The following is a 21,213-nucleotide window of genomic DNA, read 5'->3' on the forward strand; positions in this document are numbered from 1 at the left end:
TCCTGTCTGAACTGGTCAGTATCGATCAGGAGTGGTCCAAGGAACAGCTGTGAACTGGTGACAGGGTTAATGAGTGGCCAAGGCCGAGTGAAGTCTGGTCCATGTGGTCCGATCCAACAGACGAGCTCCTGTAGCTCACATTGCTGAAGAAGTTAATACTGTTAATGTTTGAGGGGTCAGGACTGTTTTGGCAGCAAAAGGGGGACCAACACAATATTAGGCAGGTGGTCATAATGTTATGCCTGATCGGTGGCCATAAGGTTTTGCCTGGTCAGAGTATATAAGATACTAAGCAGAGGGTGAGGGCATTGCTCACGGGCCTCACAGTGGCAGCTTGGTGGGGCTGGGACTTAAACCACTACCACTTTCCATCATTAAAGTGTTAATATCAGAACCACATTATATTATGGTATCCAGTAATGCACATCTGTAAGAGTGCTGTGAGCGGTAAATGATTGCATCTAACCTGCCTGTACATGAGCAGCTCGGATCTGCGTAACTGTTGCGTGAGCGCGGTTGAGTAACAACGAAATGTCTGTGGTATTATACCACTTATGGCACGGCGTGTACCTCGAGTTCTTCAGCTACATCCCATAATTACTTTAGCAGTCATGTCATTGGTCTACATTTGTATGATCGGGTTATTGACTGATTGTACTGAGTGTAAAATAGCAGTGTGGGTAAAAAAAAATAATAAATCACTGAAACGGGAATTGATGCCCATTTCCAGAACGTGTGTGTGGGCGGCTTTTCTCTGCGACTGCCTCGGGTGGAACCGGTGCGATCTCGCAGCCAATCAGAAGCCTCGCTCTGCGTGACCGCGTCGCTCTGCCAGCCTATCAGGAGTCTCGCCACTCCTGGCAACTGGGTTGCGCGGTGAGTCATCTGGCAGCGCCTGTGAAACAGACGCACTTGTTGAGTCGCGCTCGTTCATGTAGCGGCTCTGTTTCATTACGAGGGAATAAAAAAAAAGAGCGTACGAGCACATTTAGAGAAACAGAACCAAGAAAACATGCACTGAGAACCTCCGATTGAAGCTCCAGGAAGCCAGACGGTCAGTTAATTGCCGATTCATCGCTCCTTGCTTCGCATCCAGGTAAGAGCTTCTACTGTACATGCCCGTGAGTGTGTGTGTTGGTTCTGCCTCTGAGCTCAGCATCAGTGAAGAGAAGTCATGTGTATGGCCTCATCAAAAGCCAGGAGGAATAAAAAAATCCCCGGAGAAAAACGCTGAAAACAGATTTTTGAGCATTCAGGGCTGTCAGGAGTGTTTCAGCTATTACTACATGTTTATTGTGCACACTGTTAATAATGAAGTGCATTATATATAGTCACACAGGCAAAGCAGCAACAATCTGTTTATTATTATCATTATAATTATTATTGAGAAAATAAAATTGCACACCCAGAATAATATACATTCTTGTTGTTATATCACCTATTAGGATTTGACAGTGCACATATGAATGAGAGTTATGCTTCTTACCTTCAGGAAGATAAGGAAAACTTCCTTATAATGAACCTTGTTCATTGTATTCAGGCAGAAATATTCAATTCAATACATTTTTATGTGTATAGCCCTTAAAACAATGGACATTGTCACGAATCAGATTTACACACATAAAGCGGTAATAAAAGAATGTATACGTTTGTTCCATATAATTGTAAGTTTGTCCCTAATGAACAAACCAAGTGGCGACTGTGGGGGAAATAGTTTTGACAGCCCTAAAGTCCTAATACTTCTTTTTGGGTCATTTTTCATTAATAGGTTCAGCTTTCCTTTTATTTATAGATTAGAAATGGAAAGAGCTCCTAAATCGTTATCATAATATAGTTATAATAATCGTAATCCTTTTTCTTCTCATTATTATTATTATTATTATTATTATTATTATTATTATTATTACTACTACAATTCCCTTGACTATTTTACAACTGTTTTTGCTTTTTCTTTTATTACATTTATTTGTGTCTTTTTTGTATTTTGTATTTTTTATCAGCAAGGTATTGAGTTCACTGACCATAAACCCTTTGATGTATGCCTTGCATGTTCATTTTAATACTCTTTTTCATTCCATGGTTGCAGCCACCTACGCTGTGGTCTACTTTCTCAGTCTGTGCGAATAGTATACACTGTGGAACGCAGCTTCCCCCTCACTCTAGCTTATTGGTTATAACTTGGCATTTATAATTGGCTTGCCACAACCAGTATGCAGTGTTTATATTTTTGTTCACCTTTCAGAATTACTTTCAGAAGTCTGCAGGAAGTTGTGGCACAGCAGACAGTCATTTCGACACAAGTCTTATGCACGGTGCAAATTTTCACACCATGCTTTTGAGTGACCTTGTTTGCATGTGCAGGTCTTGCTCAGGTTCACTTCTCCTATGGTCAGGATAAGGGTGCGGTGTTTGTTAATTAGCGGCTGCGTGTGCAGCTGTGCATGAGCCCCACCTCTTTCGGTAAACACAACCAAGCGCACGGTTTCTCAAGACCCTTGCTTCTGTGAATTTGTTTTTGCTCTTTCTCTACAAATAACTGTGATCCTGGTGTGAAATTTAAATCTTTTAACCCGGCTTGGTGTGTTTGTTGTGCCATCAGGAAGAGTGTTTTTGATGTCTACACACCGACTCTCACTGTGGCCATGTTTGCACGCTCTAATGGGCTATGTGGTCTTCATACTGACTTCCCTGCCAGAAATCAGCACAGGTATGCCTCTTTCTATTAGCTCCCATCCAAACCACTACAGACAGAAGTGATAAAGCCAGTACTGATTATTATTTGTTGTCTTCCACCATCAATCGAGTTTTTGTTATTAAAAAAATACCAAACCCAAAGTCAATTTATCTGGATCTCGTTCTTTTGTGTCCTGGAACTTTCAGGTCAGAACTGTTCTCACCCGATTATCCCCGAGCATGGCGGCTTCTACTGCAAACCTTCTCCATGTAGAGGCTTCCTTCCAAAGAGTCGTATCTACTACTTTTGCGAGTCGGGATACGTTTTGTTAAACAGCGTCCATCACTCCAGCTGTCGCAAAGGACGATGGGAGCCAAGTATCCCCACCTGTGTACCTAACACGGGTAAGACAGAATGGTCAAACATATATATTTTTTATTTGTTGTGGAAAATATATACTTTCGCAGGGTGAACATTTTATGGCCTGCAATGTGCAGCCTTGTACACTATATATCCAAAAGTATGTGGGTCCTTGATCATCACATCCAAGTGAGCCATTCCCATGCTGTTGCCACACAATTATATAGAATGCCTTTGTATGCTACAGCATTACAGTTCTGTTTTGCTGGAACTAAAGAGCCCAAACCTGTTCCAGCATGACATTGCCTCTGTATACAAAGTAAGCTCTATGAAGACATGGCTTGCCCAGGCTGGAGTGGGAGAACTTGTGTCTCCCTGCACAGAGCCCTGTGATGGACCTCTGGGATGGACTGGGTGCACACCAGTCTTCACCAGACATCCGTGCCTGAGCTCACTAATGCTCTTGTGGCTGAGCAAATTCCAAAATCTAGTAGAAAAGCCTTCGATGAAGAGTGGAGTTTATTATAAAAGCAAAGCTGGACAAAATATAGAAGCACATACTGGTGTGATGGTCATGTGTCCACAAACTTTTTTTCATAGCATATGTGTATGTTACATACAGTATAAATAAACTATGACTGCAGACATATTTACCTTTTCTGGGGATTTTAGACTTTCCATAGCAGCGGATCCCGATCTGGACTTGTAGTAGCACATGTGCTGACCATTTCATTGTTTTGCTCTTTCACATACCCACTTCCATGCAGGAAGTTTTGTCTGTAGGCAGACTGGGAGAACACTAATATGTGTAGGACAGGAGTTGCTCCATGTTCAGTATTGGGTCTTGTGTTTATTGGCAGGAAACATTTATTGGATGACCTACATAAAGCCCTGTATTGTATCAGGGTGTGAGGGAACTGAAAACCAGAAGATTGACTTATAGCTCAGCATCTGTTTGCTTCCTCTTTTGAGCTGAGCCACACAGATGCAGGAAACCAATAGTGCGAACAGGAAATGAACGCAGCCACCATACTAACCAATATATCTTTTTCTGTGATGCATTTAAAAGCCCCAGAAAAGTACTGCGTCATTAGTTTCAAAGATTTTCCTAAACCACTTGAAGAGACACTTTGCTCATATTGCTTTAACTTCCTGTCTCCATTACAACAATAGTACATCCGGGAGTAGTGTTTTTGGCAGATCAGTTTATAGATTATCTGCTGTACGTGTGCTGTGTGTGTTCTCACAGCTGGACATGCTAAATATGAAGAAAGAGTGAACAATTCTATCCCGAGTGTGGCTACGACTGCTGTGGGCGTTTCTATTTTTCTTCTCACCACCACAGCTTGCATGGTCATCAAGTCCCGACTCTACCCTTGCCAGTCTCAAAGGTACAATGCTCCACTATTCTATAGATAGAGTTGTCTGTCTGTCTGTCTGTCTGTCTGTCTATCTATCTATCTATCTATCTATCTATCTATCTATGTAATCCTGAAAAGGCTAGTTAAGCCACTCTCATTATCTCTTAATAACTAATCAGTTTAATGATATAAATTATTGCTGTTTAGTGAATATTTCATAACTGGCTTGACCAACCTAATGCTTATACTAATTGTTAATTTTTTGACTCTCTTTCAGCAGGCGATCGTCTGATCAGTTGGACTTGATGGTGGATGGCTTGCCTGTCTCTCTGCCCACCTATGAGGAGGCGGTGTATGGAAGTTGGGGTCAGCGCATCCAGCCCATGCGTGGACCCACACAACTACTGCTGGCCTCGTCAGAGAACAGCCCATTATCATCTCTGATCCAGTCAGGTTCCAGTAACTGCACAGACAGTTCGAATCAAAGCTCAGAGGCACCGCCGCCTTATGAAGAGAGGCAGCCACGCTCTGTGGATGGAGGAAATGAGGGTGAAGCACGGGCTTCTCACATTGCACTTTCTGTTGAAAAGGACAACTAACTGCTGGGTGTGTGAGCTCACCTTCAGCTTAATGATTGTTAATGCTCTTTGCCATGCTTTACACCTGTTAGCGTAGTTCAACGTCAGCTTCAAAGGGTTTTAATTACATACGATTATTTTTGGCCTTTATTTGATTTTAATGAACTCATGCAACTGGTAGATATTTAGCCACGACTGCAGAGTGTGATGTGCACAGTGATAATGATTGTTTCAATGTTTTCAGTGGTCCTGGAGACATGTTTATTGTTTCCCTCAGTGAGGGGACCAAAGTGGTCTTGTGGACTGTAATAACACATACGTTACCTTAGTTAATTGTGATTTTCTGTTGTATGACTGCAATTGAATCAATCGGACTCCAGCACAGAACTGGTGGTGTCACATCCACATATTCCACATGTACAAATTACAGATTATTTAAAAGCAAAGGGCTTGTCTAGGTGCTGAGATGCTTTTGGATTCGGTCATGGATCCTTAAATCTGTTGTCAATTAATTGTGACTGCTGATGAATGTTCTTATTTAACAGATCGAGTATAGGTGTGTGTGTGTGTGTGTGTGTGTGTGTGTGTGTGTGTTTTTATATATAGATAGATAGATAGATAGATAGATAGATAGATAGATAGATAGATAGATAGATAGATAGATAGAGATATAAATGATGCAGTGCATTTAGGGGACCTCACTTAATTATTGCTTCCTTATTATTTATTGCATTAGTTAACATTCAGAAAGCATGAACATTCCATGTGTTATAAAAGTTAATCAATTACTCATTAAACAATAAACTTATTATTAAATTTATTAAAACCATATTATTGATTAATAACTATTGATTTGTGGAGTTAATTTGAATTCATTATTGGTATAATTATTTGCCTATTTTAAAGATCGATTAACATGTGTTAGTTACGTTGTCAATGTGACAGTGTATTAATGCTGGAGTTCATTGTTTGTTCACATTAACTAATGTCTAAAATAATGGCAAACCTTCCACCTAAAGCCACGCTATCTGCTCTCTGATACTGGTTAAAAGAAGATGGTGTGTATGTTTCTTTTACTATGAACAGTAATTTGTTATAACAGTTACTTTTTTTTACATTTGTATATAGCATTTACAAAAAATATATATTTAATGTACAGATATAAATGGCTTATAAAATAACCTTTTTGAATGGAAAATGATTAAAACTAATTTTTAAAATGACCCATGTGCTTTATCTTTGGAATGTTTTTGGTTGATTTCGGGTAAAGATTGTTGGATTTCACTTTTATAGTTCCTGCTAGTTTTACAAATATGGTTGAGTGATTGATTCCAGTTTCCCATCTTACTTTAAACCTTAATATATTTAGAGCATTTGTGAAGCTTATTGAAAGTCTTTATTCAGTCATCTTTATTCTGCGTAAGTGTAGTTGCTACTCAAAAACGAAAATACAGCTCTGTTGAAAAGCAGGCCATGTCTTCAAACAATTACACTGTGAGGAAATATTATAAAATCAAAAAATGGAGGAAGTCTATTTTTTGGAAAAGGGACATGGGTGTAGGAGTGGTGAGGCAACAGGGAGGAATGGAGGTGGTGGGTGAGAAAACTTCATCACAGGGAACAGAAGGAGAGAGATTTTTGCTGAAAGTTGTAGAAATTAGGTGTTGTTTCTGGCATAGTTTTTCCTTTCAAATGTCACCAATTGCATAACCCCTTTTTGTAATGAAAGCGACCAGACATACTGAGCCCTTAGTTTATTTACACATATAGTAATGTGTTGTCTCTCTAACGTAACATTTCTAGGAGTTCTTTCATTTTAACTCTTGATTAACAATGTAGGCCAAGTCATTTAGAATTATGTTTTTAATATCAAATACTATCATACTGGAATATATGGTCACAGATAAAGGGAAGGGATAGTCTGTAGTACAATAGTCATGTACACACACACACACACACACACACACACACACACATACACACACACACACACACAGAGTTGCTGGGTTATAATATTTTAATGCCATTAATGGTCTGCTTCTGCTTGCTTATTTTAAAAGAAAATAAACTGAATGTCATACATAACCAAAACATCATACACTCAGTTTTATTGTATTTCTGTTTAAAAAAAAAAAAAAAGTTAATTCATGGTTACATTTTAGGGTTAAAATTCAAAATGAAAAACTTTAAAACAAGACATACAGAATTTCAGACAGCAAAATAATAAGAAAACGTACAAGCAAGGCATTGGCGTAATTGCCCTTCAACATAGCTTGCAAGGCCCCCCATCCCCTCAAAACAATAAAAAAAAACAAAAAAAAACCATTACTGAGAACAAATCCATGAACAAACAGTTTTCATTCGAGATTGAATACTGCATCGTAAGAGATCAAACTAGCCCGTATATTGAAAATACTACATGATTAAAATCCAACACATACAATGATTAAATGCAAAAAGACAGATTAAAAACACTTTCTGGCTACTGTCCCCCAAACTGCTACACCTCAAACACGACAAATTCCTATTTACATTGGATACTACAGTGAAGAGCAGACAAGATTGAAGATCACTTTATATTGCAAAAGGACACAAAGATACAAGAGAAAACAAATGAAACTGTATTTTTACATACATATAACATATGCAAAGGTTTATTATATATATATATATATATATATATATATATATATATATATATATATATATATATATATATATATATAAAATGCTCAGTAAAAAGATTACAGAAAAAGGCGAGGACCTCCTGTGTGCGTTATGTACGGCATTAATCAGACATATACATTCCTTGATTTAAAAGTGAGCCTTAAAATGAACCTAAACATCACTCATTTCTGATAGAAAAAAAAACGAGAAAAAGCCTCATCATTCTCAACCACAGGATGAAGATGGGGGGTTACATAATGAACGTTGTGGTTATTTTACTTAGACCTCCATAGCCACAGCAACATGAGAAACTAAATTGATGGTTAGGTGAACAATTTCTTTGACCATGTTCACTCTTGTACAGGAAACAATGTAAAGGAAGAAATCGGAATAACATTGTCCTCATCCCAGATTGCACAATATTTTGCAAACTTTTTCTCATCTAAAGTCTGCTTTATTTTCTGAGAGTTTTGGTATCTGGACAATTGTTGGTTTCACAGCATCAGGCAGCTCTTCTTGAGTCTGAGGTGGGTTTTTTTGAGGCAGGATTTTTTTTTTTTGTGTGAGCGTGGTGTGACTGATGGCGACACCCGTGAGAAATTTCTGCTTGAAGGATGGCAAGTCAAAGCCAACTAACTCAGTTCTCGCAACTCAGTCGGCACAACAAACCTGCATGGATCTGTTCTATTCAGAAGTGGATTTAATCCGCAGGTGATTGATCACCAGGATTTCCTGAACTGTGTTGTGACTATTACACAATTTAATATGAATCCTTAATAATAAAATGGCAATAAAGCACCTTGGGTTTTTGCATCATCATTGACTTCTCATTTTTCTTCTCAGGAGAGTGAAGATATAGTCCCGGTTAAAGCCATTAAATCAGGGGGTTGTGCTACAAAAGACTCCCTCATCAAACCTGTTGAAAACAAGAAAGAGAGAAACAAATTTAGCTGTAAAAAATAAATGCATACTTCAAAAAAACATTTTTGAAAAAGAGAGAGAGAAAAAAAGAAAAAACAACATCCTCTTTAAAACAAAAGCCATCGCTGAAAATGTTTTGTACACTGAACTGTTTATACATTTATAACGAACTGCTATAATACTGGACCCTTCATGAGCATAACATAAGAATTACTGCACTTTTTGTAGAGCCCTCTGTTAAAAGTAATTTCAAAAGTGATTTTAAGTATGGAGTTGATTTCCATGTTGGCAGTTATAATTATAATTAATTGCAGTTAACGCTCAAAATGACTGAATGAAGAAATATCACTACCAGAGAAGCAAACCATCATTAAGATGATAAATGTGAACAAATCCATACAGAAAAATATCCAGTATGGCTAAATCAACTGCAAGCTAAGGAACACCACAAGGCCTAGAAGACTACATTGAAAAAATGTGGTACATGACAAATTCTTCCCTGGTGAAGAAAATAAAACCCTTCAAAACAGTTCAAGAGAAGATCAAGAACTTCCTCCAGGATGTAGGCGTATCTGGGTGAAAGTCAACAATCAAAGAGAGATCTCTCCAAATAAAGTAAAGAGGGTTTACCACAAAATCTATATAAATTATAACTCTCAAAAACAGGAAGAAGAGATCACGGTTTTACCAAAAACATAAAACGAAATGCCTGTACATTTGAGACAAAAATCTATTTGTACTAGATTGATGGAAAAAGAAGAGAGTGGATGAAAAGACAGAACTGCTCTTGACCCAAAGAATAACAACTAATAGCATGGGCTGGTTCCCTTTTATTGATTGCCAAAAGTAACAGGATTTTCTGCTCAGATTTAGCTTCAAAGCTTAGTGTATAGTCCTTCACAGTGCAGATAAACACAGCAGCCCAAAACTTTTTAAAAGCAGTGTAGAATGTTCTGTGGTGGCTGGTCAGTCATGTGACCTAAAGCCAGCTAAGCATACTTTCCAGTGATGAATACAAAAACGAAGGCAAAAAAAAAATACCCCCAAAACAAGCAAGAACTGAAGAGAGCTGCAGTAAAGACCTGTCAGAGAATCAGCTGTGATGAAACAGTGTCTCCTGACGTAAATGGGTTCCAGAATTTAACCAAATGAAAATAAGTTAAAAAAAAAAAAAAAAAAAGTTATACAAAGTGAAAAATCTTTGCTAATTTACTGAGTTGGTTACAGAAATAAGATTAATTGAGTCCAGATATTTGTTAATTATAAAGATTGCTGTAAATCAGACAAACGGTGTGTCAAAATGCAAAACTGGGTTTTAAGATGCAGTGAGAAAACTAAAATAAAACAGTGCCCTCTAGTGTGTACCTGCTGTATCACCAAGTGATTGTGTTCCTCCCAGCACAGGGTCTCTGTCTGTCAGAAGTCGACTTTGTTTCCAACGCTCAGGCTCCAGCTCATCCAAACTGCCTGCAACCTGCAGGTCCATCTGATCCAAAACATACAATTGAAACATTTATTCGAACAAACATCACACTCCTGTTTACACCGCTAAGTATCCTTTACACCAGCTATTATTTCCTTACCATCGAGGAGTGTGCAAGCAGAAACTCGTCCTCTATGCTGAGATTCTTCCGTCTCTTCTCCCAGCTGGTTGTTAGAGACGGCATGTCTTCCTCTTCCTCCAGGCCTCTGTTTAAGACCAGAAAAGAGTCTTGTATCTCAGGCACACTTTCCTTTAAGCACAAAATCTATACCAAAGGGTTCTCTAACAGACACAGCTGATCTGATTTCCCAGGATATAAAACACATTTATGTTTTGTATAAAAGACTATTGCATCTTACACCTCTCACTGTAATGAGGGCTTTCCAAATACAATATTTAGGCTTTGTTTAAACATTTATACATTTAGCCTGACAGTCGAGTAAATTCACGTGAATTTGACTTCTTACTGAGGTAAATGTGAATATGAAGTATATTTTATTATTCTCTATAAAAATACCTTTTCTTAGACGTTGTGGTTGATACTTTAGCAGGCTGTGTCTCTGACTCAGGCAATTGGGGCAAGAAGGTCAGCTGGAAGTCTTCATCCATGGAGATGTATGGTGCCAACATATCCAGATCCATGTCATCCAGATCCTGAATTACAGAAGTATCATGATCAGCATTTCTGCTTGTACTTTCCATATGAAAATATGGTTCAGATCATTTCTGTGATCTACCTCCATTGGCTTTGTATGAGTCTCCTCAGGCTTGTCAGCAAAGAATTTCTCCACCTCACCAGTATCCATAAGAAACTCATCACCTGAGCTCTGAGGGCCACAACAAAAAAATCTGATGAAATTCCACAAAACGTCAAGAACATTTCAGAGCTTCAAAATACAGTGTGTGACTCACCAGCTCAGGGGAAGTGGGGCAGGAGCTGTCGAATATGGGTGAGAGGAGCTGGCGGAGTTTGGGGTACACAGGTCCTTTGGACATTCGGGCACTGTGTTGGGGCTGGATGGTGGGCCGAAGTACAACTCGCTAGGCTCTACAGAATGGGAAAAAAAAGTTTTAAAAGTATATATATTGTGGAAATATACAAGTTTAAATTCACACTTGAATTATACTTTAAGTGAAGATCAAAAATATGTTGACATTATTTTAAATCAAATATTTTAGCAAAATATCAAGAGCTTTTTGAATATTCTATCTTTAAAAGAATATCTATCTTTAAAAGAATGCCTGCTAAAAGAAAAAGTTTCCAGCTTGGCATAGGGTCAAACAAGGAACCAGAGATGCCTTACATAAGTGTAGAAATTGAAGTGCTTCCATTCAATAAATGTCTTTTAATAGAATCCTATAATATGAGAAGTGTGTTCATGCTTCACCTGTCAGTGGGATGATGGTATCTCCTGGGGCTGGTGCTAGCTGCAGCAGATCCTCTGGATTGTCCTTCAAACTGTGGAAAAGCTCACTGCTGCTGCTGCTACTCATCTCATCCTCAGAGTCCTCCACTTTAATCAAATGCAATTTATCCAGCGTCATATCACAGCGTGTCTGCTCAATGGAGAACACCGTGTCTGCCTCCTCCACAGCACTGTAAGATAGAGAGAGCAATAAGACCTCACACACAAATAAGTGTTTTGGGTGATTCTAAGAGGTAAAAGAAATGTTTCGGATGTGATATAAGCACCTGAGAATGAAGTTGAGACAGACAACAGCTTCAGGCTGTGAGGTCTTGTTGTTGTAGAGCACTGTGGCCTGGGTCTCTGTCCAAACAAATCCTCCGTTCTTAGCCAGGAAACGGTAGCGGCTAGTGCACACCTGACCTTTGGAGAGAACTGTAGTAGGACAGTACCAGTGTTACAAGAATGTCTAAAATCCTAAATATATATATATATATATATATATATATATATATATATATATATATATATATATATATATATATATATATTTTAATCTGTAATAATTTTTAATTACTTACGGATATGCAAGCTCCTTGTCAGATGATCAAAATCAAGTGCATGGAAGAAATCATAGGCAGATCGGCCAATTAGATCACTGGGATGGTATCCAACAAGCTCAGTCACCCTGTGAACACATGGACACGGGTCTCATTGTCCTTGACATAGTAAAATGCATGATAAACATGTTTAGTCTCTGCTCGGCATTGCCCCCTTGTGGTTAGAGTAAAAAAAATAAAAAGAGCTGAAAGAACACGATGTTCTATTTCTTCCAACCTGAATAAATAAAGGCCCATTCCTTTTGGCAGCCACCACCTCAACCATTACAGATCATAAACATATTCTCCCACTGAAGCTTTAAATATCAGCACGTAGTCATACAAACGATTTCAAATAGCAAATGTGCAATTTATATATATATATATCTATATACACACACACACACACACACACACACACACATAAAAATTAGTGTATATATATATATATATATATATATATATATATATATATATATATAAAACAAAAATTATATCAGGAATGAAATTCAACATCAAGGAGGACACACCAATCACCAACTAGTCTATTGCCTTCTAATTTCTTTGCTTAAAAAAAATCCTTAAACGCACTTCCAATAAAATAAAATAAAAAGCTACTATAGAAAATATTAGATCTTCAACCCTATTTGGATGAATTCCAAAACCTAATCTGCTGGTTACAAAGGCTGGACAGATAACTAATGACCTTAAATATGTTCACATTTTAAGATTTTGCCATGGTTGGTGCAGAGTGCCAAAAACAAGCATTGTACATTCACCATACCAGAGATTTTTACCACCAAACTCTCCTGTTTCATAGCGCTCAAAATAACTGCTGACTAAACAAAATTAAAAATAGCTACCCTCAGTTTCGTTCACCTCAGTGAATCTAGTCAAATATCAGTGCTAGATTTAGTAAACTTTAGCTGTTTATGTTTTAAAAAGTGCTTATGTTCCATTCGAAAAACAAGATTTGTGCACGTAGGCTCAGTACAGTTATTCTTAGTGCCAAGTATGTCTAGAGTGCACACACTCACGGACAGAGACACACACACACAAACTCTGCTGACCTATCTGGTGAATATGAGAAGGGGTGTGTACTTTAGAGAATGGCCTGCACTCTTTTAGGGAGGCACGAGTGGTGCCGCGTGCTTACCGGCCGTCACACTGATTGAAGTGCAGGTCCATGTTGTGGCGTGTGAGGAAGGTGTTGCTGTCCAGTGGGAATTCAACGCAGCTCGGGTGGGGGATGGGCTCACACAGCAGGGTCATAAAGCTCCCTGCAGGGGAGAAGCCTTCCCCTTCCTGGTTTAATGTCTTCATGTGGCCTGTGCAGTGAACCACCTGAACACAGAAACAGAACAATAAAATCTTTGCCTGGAGATTTCCAGCCACGCTTCTGTTCTGTCTTCTGATGATTCTCTGGTAACTTTTTTAGTTTCAGGTCTGGGTTCAGATCAGATGTATGGTTTCTTGGATTTCAGTTTTGGCTTGCATGTACACCAAATGATTTGTTGTTCTTTTTCATAGGCAACGTCAGTGAAAGGCAGCGTATTATTAAATACATATTCAAATTAAATTACTGCACTGCATGTGTTGAACAGGTTTCTCCCTTAATGAACTGGATCAGGTGGGAGCAGGAAAAACCAGAAACTGTACAGTGCCTGAGGCCTGGAGATTAAAACTCTAAATGAATCTAAACTAAACAAACTATCAATCATAAATGTCATGCAAATTCATGTACAAGATTACATCTTGTACATAAGCGATCAATTCCCTGTTAAATTCATATCAAAACTTTGCAAGTAAGACAAACATGTTCTGGGCCAAACAGCTATCTCATGCCACTCAGTTATTATTGCAGCAGATAGAGTACCTTCCAGGTGGCAGATTTCATGTTGACGGTTTTGCCACGACTTGTAAGTGTGCTTTTCAGTCTCAGGAAGAAGTTGCACTCTGTGAAAATCTCAGACTTCTTCTTAAAGAGCCCTGTATTAGAAAGACAAACGGACACTGTTAATTAACCTGCTTCAGTTAACATTCTCGGACCACATTACGCAACAATCTCCTTCAACTAAGAACTCAAAGATTATTTTACCAGGTTTGGTGGTAAGAAGGTCTCGCAGCTCCTCTTGATCGCATGGATGGATGTAATCGTACACACTCTGGCCGAGCAACTCCAGCTAGATGATATAACAAGCAATAATCAGAAAGATGCAGCCACCATGCAAATCGTTCACAATGCCACATACACAATGAGGCAATTTAGACTTTATATGTAGCTCAGATAGATCTAGGGTTAGTCTAAAAAAAAAAAAAAAAACCACCACAATGTTTCTCTGCACTGTGTGGGGAAAGAGACCAAGCAATTACACTACAGATGAGGTAGAGAGAGTTTAAGTTAAATAGCTGGCACATTTATTTAAGTAAGAAATGCACAATAAAAAAAATCCAGGCACGTATTCCTTTCTAAAGCTTTATATAGTATGGTCCATTTTAATAAAGACTCACATAGCTTATACTAGCTGTGTGTATCCTCAGTGTATTTATCTGTAGAATGATATGTAAAAGGCAGTTCACACAGAATTCATGCTGCAGAGAAAAGTTTCCACTTTAAGGGCTTTACTGACCTGCGTGATGCCGATGAACTTGCTGACATTATCAGAGAGGAAGACCATGTCCCCGTCTTCACTTAAGACCAGAATAAAGCCAGCAAGTGCCTGCTGGTAGAATGCATCAGTGGGATCATCTTCTTCCTTTGCTGCCGGCGATGCCTTTGTCCATGCTGCAGAAAGTCAGCGAAAGCAAAAACAACATTGACCAAAAGCACGGATTAGAGCAAACATTGTCTATAATAGGACTATTACTATACAACACTGAACTTGATAATAATGCCATGCCCCTGTGTGAATGTGACCAGCATGGTACTTTGCAGGAGTGATCATCAAATCAACTTACAGGAGTCGAGAAGGTGGTGCATACGCAGATAGCTGAGGGTCACCCTCATGATGCCAGCTTTGTCTAAGTGGGAGGTGATGCGGCGTGACAGGGGCAACGAGTGGGCAAGCTCGTAGAACACTTCTGTCTCCTGACTCCGTCTACAGCGAGCCGCATCCCGCAGACGCACCTTCCTTTGATCCGAGCTCGACCTGAGAAGAGAGTGATGTAAGAAAATAATAAGCGGGTGCCATAACTCTGAGACAAAGACAGGGCGTGTCAGATCACAAGCCTGACTTAAATGCGGTGTCTGCTTTTGGAACACATTTCAAAACAGTGTCATCATATATTTAACATTTAAGTTAAGAAAATAAAAAAAAATAGAGAATTAGCATACATTCCTGTAATAAACACTTTTAGCACAAGCTCAAATTGAAATTGAAGTAAACATATGAGTAATAAGTGAAACACCACTCAATCAGAACTAATCAGATTTTCCTCGCTCACATTTGTCTCAGCACAAACTTGCCCCAGGAATAATGCTCTGCTGCTGTCAGGTTTTGTTTTGCCAACTCTAGCATAGTCAGAACAACTTTCACTAAAGAAAAACAACCCCCATTTAACTCTTTCTAACTCTCTTTTCCCCCTTCCCCCCACAAAAAAAGTCTGGTGTCTGTTAGGCATCTGAGCCCATCCTCCAGGCCCCTTCTGTCGACCCTAACCCCAGCACCCCACCATAAGACACCAGCTGAATCCTAAATGTGTTAAAGTAGAGTTGTGTACCGTTTAAAATCCCACTCCCACCACTCCCAAAGGATTTCTGACCAAGATGGCGTCTCCGACAATTATTACTTTTGTGAATGCAGCAATTTCTATCCAACTTAAGCAAATATATTTCCCAAAATATTAGACACCAAAACCATTATGCCAGAAAAAAACTAAATAAATGTGTTGCAAAGTGAAATATGTGCACCTGATGCAGACTAATAAACTTTAAGGTTGTTTATGAAACTAAGTTCCAGCCTATCCGGTGACATTTTTGCTGAGGTCTTAATTAATACATTTCTCATATAGTGACCAGAAGCCACTTTTCATGAGAGAAATCTCTGTGAATTTAACATCTGGTCATGTATGTGTTTTAAACAGCATGGTTTATGGTTAAAACCAAAGAAGGAATCGACAGAAATAATATTACATATTATATAAATATTAGAGTTTCTCTGCATTCTCTCTCTTAAAAACAAACAAACAAACAAACAAACAAGAAAAAGATTGGAGCAAAAAAAAAAGTCAATAATGAAGTGTGAACAACTTTTATGACGTCTTTTGAACGGTTGTTTGTGTTGGGACTTCAGCAAATGTTGTGGTTTGCTACATGTTTCTCCAAAAGAGATGAGAAGATAAACAGAACACTAATATAGTAAAAAATTGGTCAAAAAACAAATGAGCAAAATGTGCAGTTTGACTACTGTATTTTAAACTAATAAACATCGTAAGCATAGAAAACAACAATGTTCCTGCAGGCTGTGCTCCAGGAGTTACTGGTTGTTGGTTACACTACCAGCAAAAGTCCTGAATTCATAAACACTATTTGTTGATTACCTGTTCACTTTCTAGAAACTTTGTTATTGGATTATTGGTATACATGCTTTGGGTCATTTTGAGTTCTTAATTTCTATACAACACTACCTTCCCTTTATTGAAAGCCATGTGTGTATATGAAGTGCGAACTATATACAAAGTCAGAAACAATAAAACAATAATAATAACATGCTTATTCTACTGCTCTTTGTTTTTTATGGCAAACAATGGACATTTAAATCCAATATTAAAATTTAAGACTATAGAATCCAAGGCAAACACACCACAATTCCACCTGGGACAAAAATGATCAGATTAAACACTATACTAGAAAAAACATCATATGAAGCAGTAGAGCGTGATGAAAAAAAGATGTGGCTGCACGCAGGAACATGACTGACTTTATTCAGTTCAGCATGACCAACTTTCTAAACCCCTGTGGAGTTTGTGACATTCAAAAATTCTTGCTCCTATAGAACAAAAATCTTGTGGAATGTCAAGAACATGGTGTACAGAATCTGACCAGGACAGGAGTTTCATGTGTAGACAGGATATCTAGTGATCATACGAATGAAGAATGTAATCCAATATGAAATTAGAGCTGCATTATACTCTATTTAGAGGCTATGTTACATAACTGGATAGTAGTTATAGGAGTTATTAATGTATAACCTATTTATACACACTGGCTCACTTTAATACTTTACTACTTTATAATAAAATGTCCTGAGAATGCTTCAACAGGGACGTCTTCAGTCAGGAAACCTTTATTATTATATATAAAAAAAAAATGACTCTGTTAAAGACTCTAAAAGACTCAGCTGAATGTGGTATTCTCTGTATTCCAAAGTAGTTTAGTATTGTCAGAAACTTGTTCTGGGAGATGCACAATGCTACAGGTCATTCAGGTCAAGCCCCAGGCCATCACAAGTCTAAACAGAACTAAACTGCCATTGGGGGAGGGGGAAAGAGTCATTTTTTTTAATAAACTTCTAAATTTACTAGAGAACATGCGATTTAGAGTCACAACAAGAAGGCTTTCAGAGTTTAATTCTTACTATTAACACTAAGGGACATTATATAAATAGACTTATTTTAAACAAACAAACAAATTATATATATATATATATATATATATATATATATATATATATATATATATGATAAAACAATTAACAAGATGCAGTTCCAGAAGTTATACTCCAATATTAATTAAATTGTGATTTCACCATATTTCATTATAACACTATTTTATTAAAGACCTAGCAGATTAACAGATGATTTCTAAATCTTGGCAGCTGGAGCGAGTAAAACTGATGATCAAACATGCTCTTAAAAAATATGTCCCAAAAATAAAACAAAAACCATCAAAGTTAAAAGTCTGACAAATGACAAAAAAACAATTATCATCAAGATATTATTGTAATAAATGTTCATTTGATAAAATGTTCATTTCATGCAAAGTGTGAGTGATAGAAAATTATTATTATTATTATTATTATTATCTAAATATGAATGTCAGCTTTGAAAAAAAGTAACTGGAGTCCTGGATGTGAAAAGTTCAGGAGAGAACAAGCTTGAAGTAAAATGATAAAAAAATAAAATAAAAAGAATAATGATGATGCAAAGTATATTTGAATTGTTTGGGTTACACTCCTTAAATATCTGTACAGAGATATGTGATAAAGTTGAAGACCTGTGCTCTAATTCATAAGGCCAGTTGTTTTGAATGAGAGCATGTAAGAGTGTGTGCGCGCGCGCGCGCGCGTGGAGCGCTGACGAGTTTCCGCCATATTTTAGGAACACAGAGTTCTCAGCTGACACCAAGCCCCAAACCTTCGCACGCAACTCTTCTCAGTGCTTGACTGTGAGGCAGAGATATTATATGACCCAAACATTTTAATCCCAATGCCTTCCATGAGCCAAGACACACACCCACCACCCCCACCCCAGACGAGTACTTTCTGATTTGGGTTTGTTCGACAATATTGTGCAAAGGGTACATTTCCTGAACATTCTTTAAGTTTATGAGTTCACATTTGGAGGCGTGTTCATAAAAGCTTCATAAACAAAGCAGAGCTGCAGCAGGGAGGCGGCGTGTATGAAAGAAACACAATGTACCCTGCAGCTCAGACACTGGATTAAAGGATACACTGCATCTAACCCATGCATGTTACCTTAAACACATCATTTATCTTTAGATTTCCACATTGGCATTTTAATTCATTTAATATTCAATTGCAACTTATCTTTAAAATAAAACAATGCAGAAACAAACACCAGGCACACAAAGACAATGAAATGTAATCTACTGTAAATTAAGAGATTATTAGAGAAATGGTCTGGACTGGTTAAATCTCAATTGTTTCAATTAACAAATCAATAAACACACACTTTAGAAAACTGCTTATTAAATGAAACCCTAATAACATGGCTGGTTTGTGTCTCCTAACCCTGGCCCAGTGTTATGGCTTTTGTTTTCCACTTCATTCTGCAACTTACATTGTTCATATTTATACTACATTTATGAAGAATAAAACAAACTCTACACATTTTGTCTCCTGGCCCGAGCACGCAGTTAAACTTCATCATATACATTTGACTCCCTGTATAAGTAAGTATGTGTGTGTGTGTGTGTGTGTGTGTGTTAGCCTGGTAGCTGCAGTTAGCCAGCTGTGCGTTAGTTTTCAGTCTCAGTCCCTCGCAAAATCACCCGATCGATAAAATAATTATTAATACAGTATATTCATATACCGACCTTTTCGTCACAGTCGTCGTCATAGTGCAAGTGACGAAGCCCAAAGTTGAATGGAGATAATATTCCACTGATCAATCCGCGAGCAGCAGCTCAGCTCTTACACACATATACAGATCTCCTGCTCCAGACCTCTGAGCTGTTGATCTCAATCTGCGCAGGAGGCGGTGTTTTACTACAATAAAAGTCACTTGCGTGTGTGTGTGTGTGTGTGTGTGTGTCTCTAAGTCCAAGTCCAAATCTAAATATATAAATACACGATACTGCTCATTAATGCTACAATGTGGAAAAAAACTGTATGTCTTTAGATGTTAACACAATATTTGAATAATTATTAAATACGTGTTATTACAGACAGACAGACAGACAGACAGACAGACAGACAGACAGACAGACAGACAGATAGATAGATAGATAGATAGATAGATAGATAGATAAACAAATGATGAATGTTCTTATTTAAAAGATCGAGTATAGTGTGTGTGTGTGTGTGTGTGTGTGTGTGTGTGTGTGTATATCTGTGCATATATGTATATATACAGACAGACAGATAGATAGATAGATAGATAGATAGATAGATAGATAGATAGATAGATAGATAGATAGATAGATAGATAGATAGATAGATAGATAGATGAACAGATGATGAATGTTCTTATTTAACAGATCGAGTATAGTGTGTGTGTGTGTGTGTGTGTGTGTGTGTGTGTGTGTGTGTGTGTGTGTGTGTGCATATATGTAGATAGATAGATAGATAGATAGATAGATAGATAGATGATAGATAGATAGATAGATAGATGATAGATAGATAGATAGATAGATAGATAGATAGATAGATAGATAGATAGATAGATAGATAGATAGATAGAATACAGTGCAGAATACAGCAGGAGAAAACATTCACAAGAACCCAAAAGTGGAGTTTCGACAATCCTTGAACGGCATGTGATATGAGTTGAGCGCTTCAGGGTTGCGATGACCCTCTTTTCTGTGGTTGTTTCTAATGAGTCTAATGTGAAGTCTTATAAGTCCTTTGAGAGAGCTGCTGGCCTGTGACCTTATTTAGACTAATTGTTATATGATTGACAAGCCTTAAAATTTGAAATAACATAAAAATAAAATATCTTATACCAGCATTTTTCTATTAAAAGTACACACAATCAATACAATTTTTGTATGGTACCCTAATGAAACAAGTTTCAAAAGCCAAAAACAGCAGAAGGATTCCATGACTGTGTGGCATTTTAGTTTAGACCGTCTAACATTTAAAAATATATGCTTAACTTCTAAAAAAAAAAAAACAACAACTTGCATTTATGTATTCAGACATCTCTGGCAACAACCTTTCTATTTTTTTCCTTGTAAAGACAAGGACTGCATTTGCTTATAATTTAATTAAATATTTATAAGTAAAACGGTTTTTTTCAGCATAGATTTATCCTATACAGTAACTGTGCCCTACCAGCATCCTTGTTAATGGCATAGAGACATTAATGCCATTTTAATAATTTATTCTTACGAATAATTACATTTTTATCTATAGTTTGGTTACCCAAATAAGGCAAAGTCACCTCATTTGTGTATATCACAATATCACTGAAAATAATGAACATGGATAAGAAAATAGGATTTTCTTCTTTCCTTTGTTTTTAAGGAAATTTATACATTGCCTGTGAAAGGTTTGGAAACACTGTCTTTTATAATTTTTAAGAGATGCATGTTCATTGTGTTTATACACAACAAACTAGGTAATTAATGAATTAAGATTTACTTTGACAAAACAAATACATTATGTTAAAGTATATTTTAATAATTAATTCCTGGTAGCCATGTTGGTTCAGTATTCCTTTCACCCAGTTTGACTGTGGGGGTGAGGCAGTTAGTTAATGTC

The 21,213-nt window shown here is 37.5% G+C and overlaps 2 protein-coding genes across 4 annotated transcripts; one reads left to right on the plus strand and one right to left on the minus strand.

The window, feature by feature from the left end:
- Nucleotides 1-790: 790 nt before the first annotated feature.
- zgc:152863 (uncharacterized protein LOC562658 homolog) lies at nt 791-20,037 on the plus strand. 3 transcript variants are annotated; one of them, XR_006927491.1, is made up of 6 exons: nt 863-1,096; nt 2,600-2,707; nt 2,881-3,078; nt 4,284-4,425; nt 4,673-5,531; nt 20,000-20,037. XR_006927491.1 is itself a non-coding variant. In XM_046862609.1 (5 exons), exons 2-5 carry the CDS (start codon nt 2,614-2,616, stop codon nt 4,992-4,994), a joined length of 753 nt encoding a protein of 250 aa, XP_046718565.1. In that variant the 5' UTR covers nt 791-1,096; nt 2,600-2,613; the 3' UTR covers nt 4,995-7,301. The 3 variants fall into 3 exon arrangements, 2 of the variants coding, with proteins under 2 accessions (XP_046718565.1, XP_046718564.1); XM_046862609.1 differs by lacking the exon at nt 20,000-20,037 and having other exon boundaries at nt 791-1,096; nt 4,676-7,301; XM_046862608.1 differs by lacking the exon at nt 20,000-20,037 and having other exon boundaries at nt 4,673-7,301.
- hif1al (hypoxia inducible factor 1 subunit alpha, like) lies at nt 7,065-19,480 on the minus strand. Its single transcript, XM_046862607.1, is given in 16 exon segments — nt 7,065-8,556; nt 9,927-10,047; nt 10,145-10,250; nt 10,562-10,698; nt 10,782-10,871; nt 10,957-11,021; nt 11,024-11,092; nt 11,433-11,641; nt 11,738-11,885; nt 12,032-12,138; nt 13,206-13,393; nt 13,926-14,038; nt 14,148-14,232; nt 14,680-14,834; nt 15,008-15,198; nt 19,326-19,480. Coding segments are annotated over 16 exon segments (1,884 nt in total). The 5' UTR covers nt 19,349-19,480; the 3' UTR covers nt 7,065-8,479.
- Nucleotides 20,038-21,213: the final 1,176 nt, after the last annotated feature.

The sequence above is a fragment of the Silurus meridionalis genome, chromosome 12 (assembly GCF_014805685.1).
Source record: "Silurus meridionalis isolate SWU-2019-XX chromosome 12, ASM1480568v1, whole genome shotgun sequence".
NCBI lineage: Eukaryota > Metazoa > Chordata > Actinopteri > Siluriformes > Siluridae > Silurus > Silurus meridionalis.

Excerpts from the sequence above, each read along its gene's own strand:
- zgc:152863 (XM_046862608.1), top strand. The coding sequence starts at position 2,614 with ATGTCTACACACCGACTCTCACTGTGGCCATGTTTGCACGCTCTAATG. Across the intron at positions 2,708-2,880 it reads CCTGCCAGAAATCAGCACAG|GTCAGAACTGTTCTCACCCG; the intron begins GTATGCCTCTTT and ends TGGAACTTTCAG. Across the intron at positions 4,426-4,672 it reads TACCCTTGCCAGTCTCAAAG|CAGGCGATCGTCTGATCAGT; the intron begins GTACAATGCTCC and ends ACTCTCTTTCAG.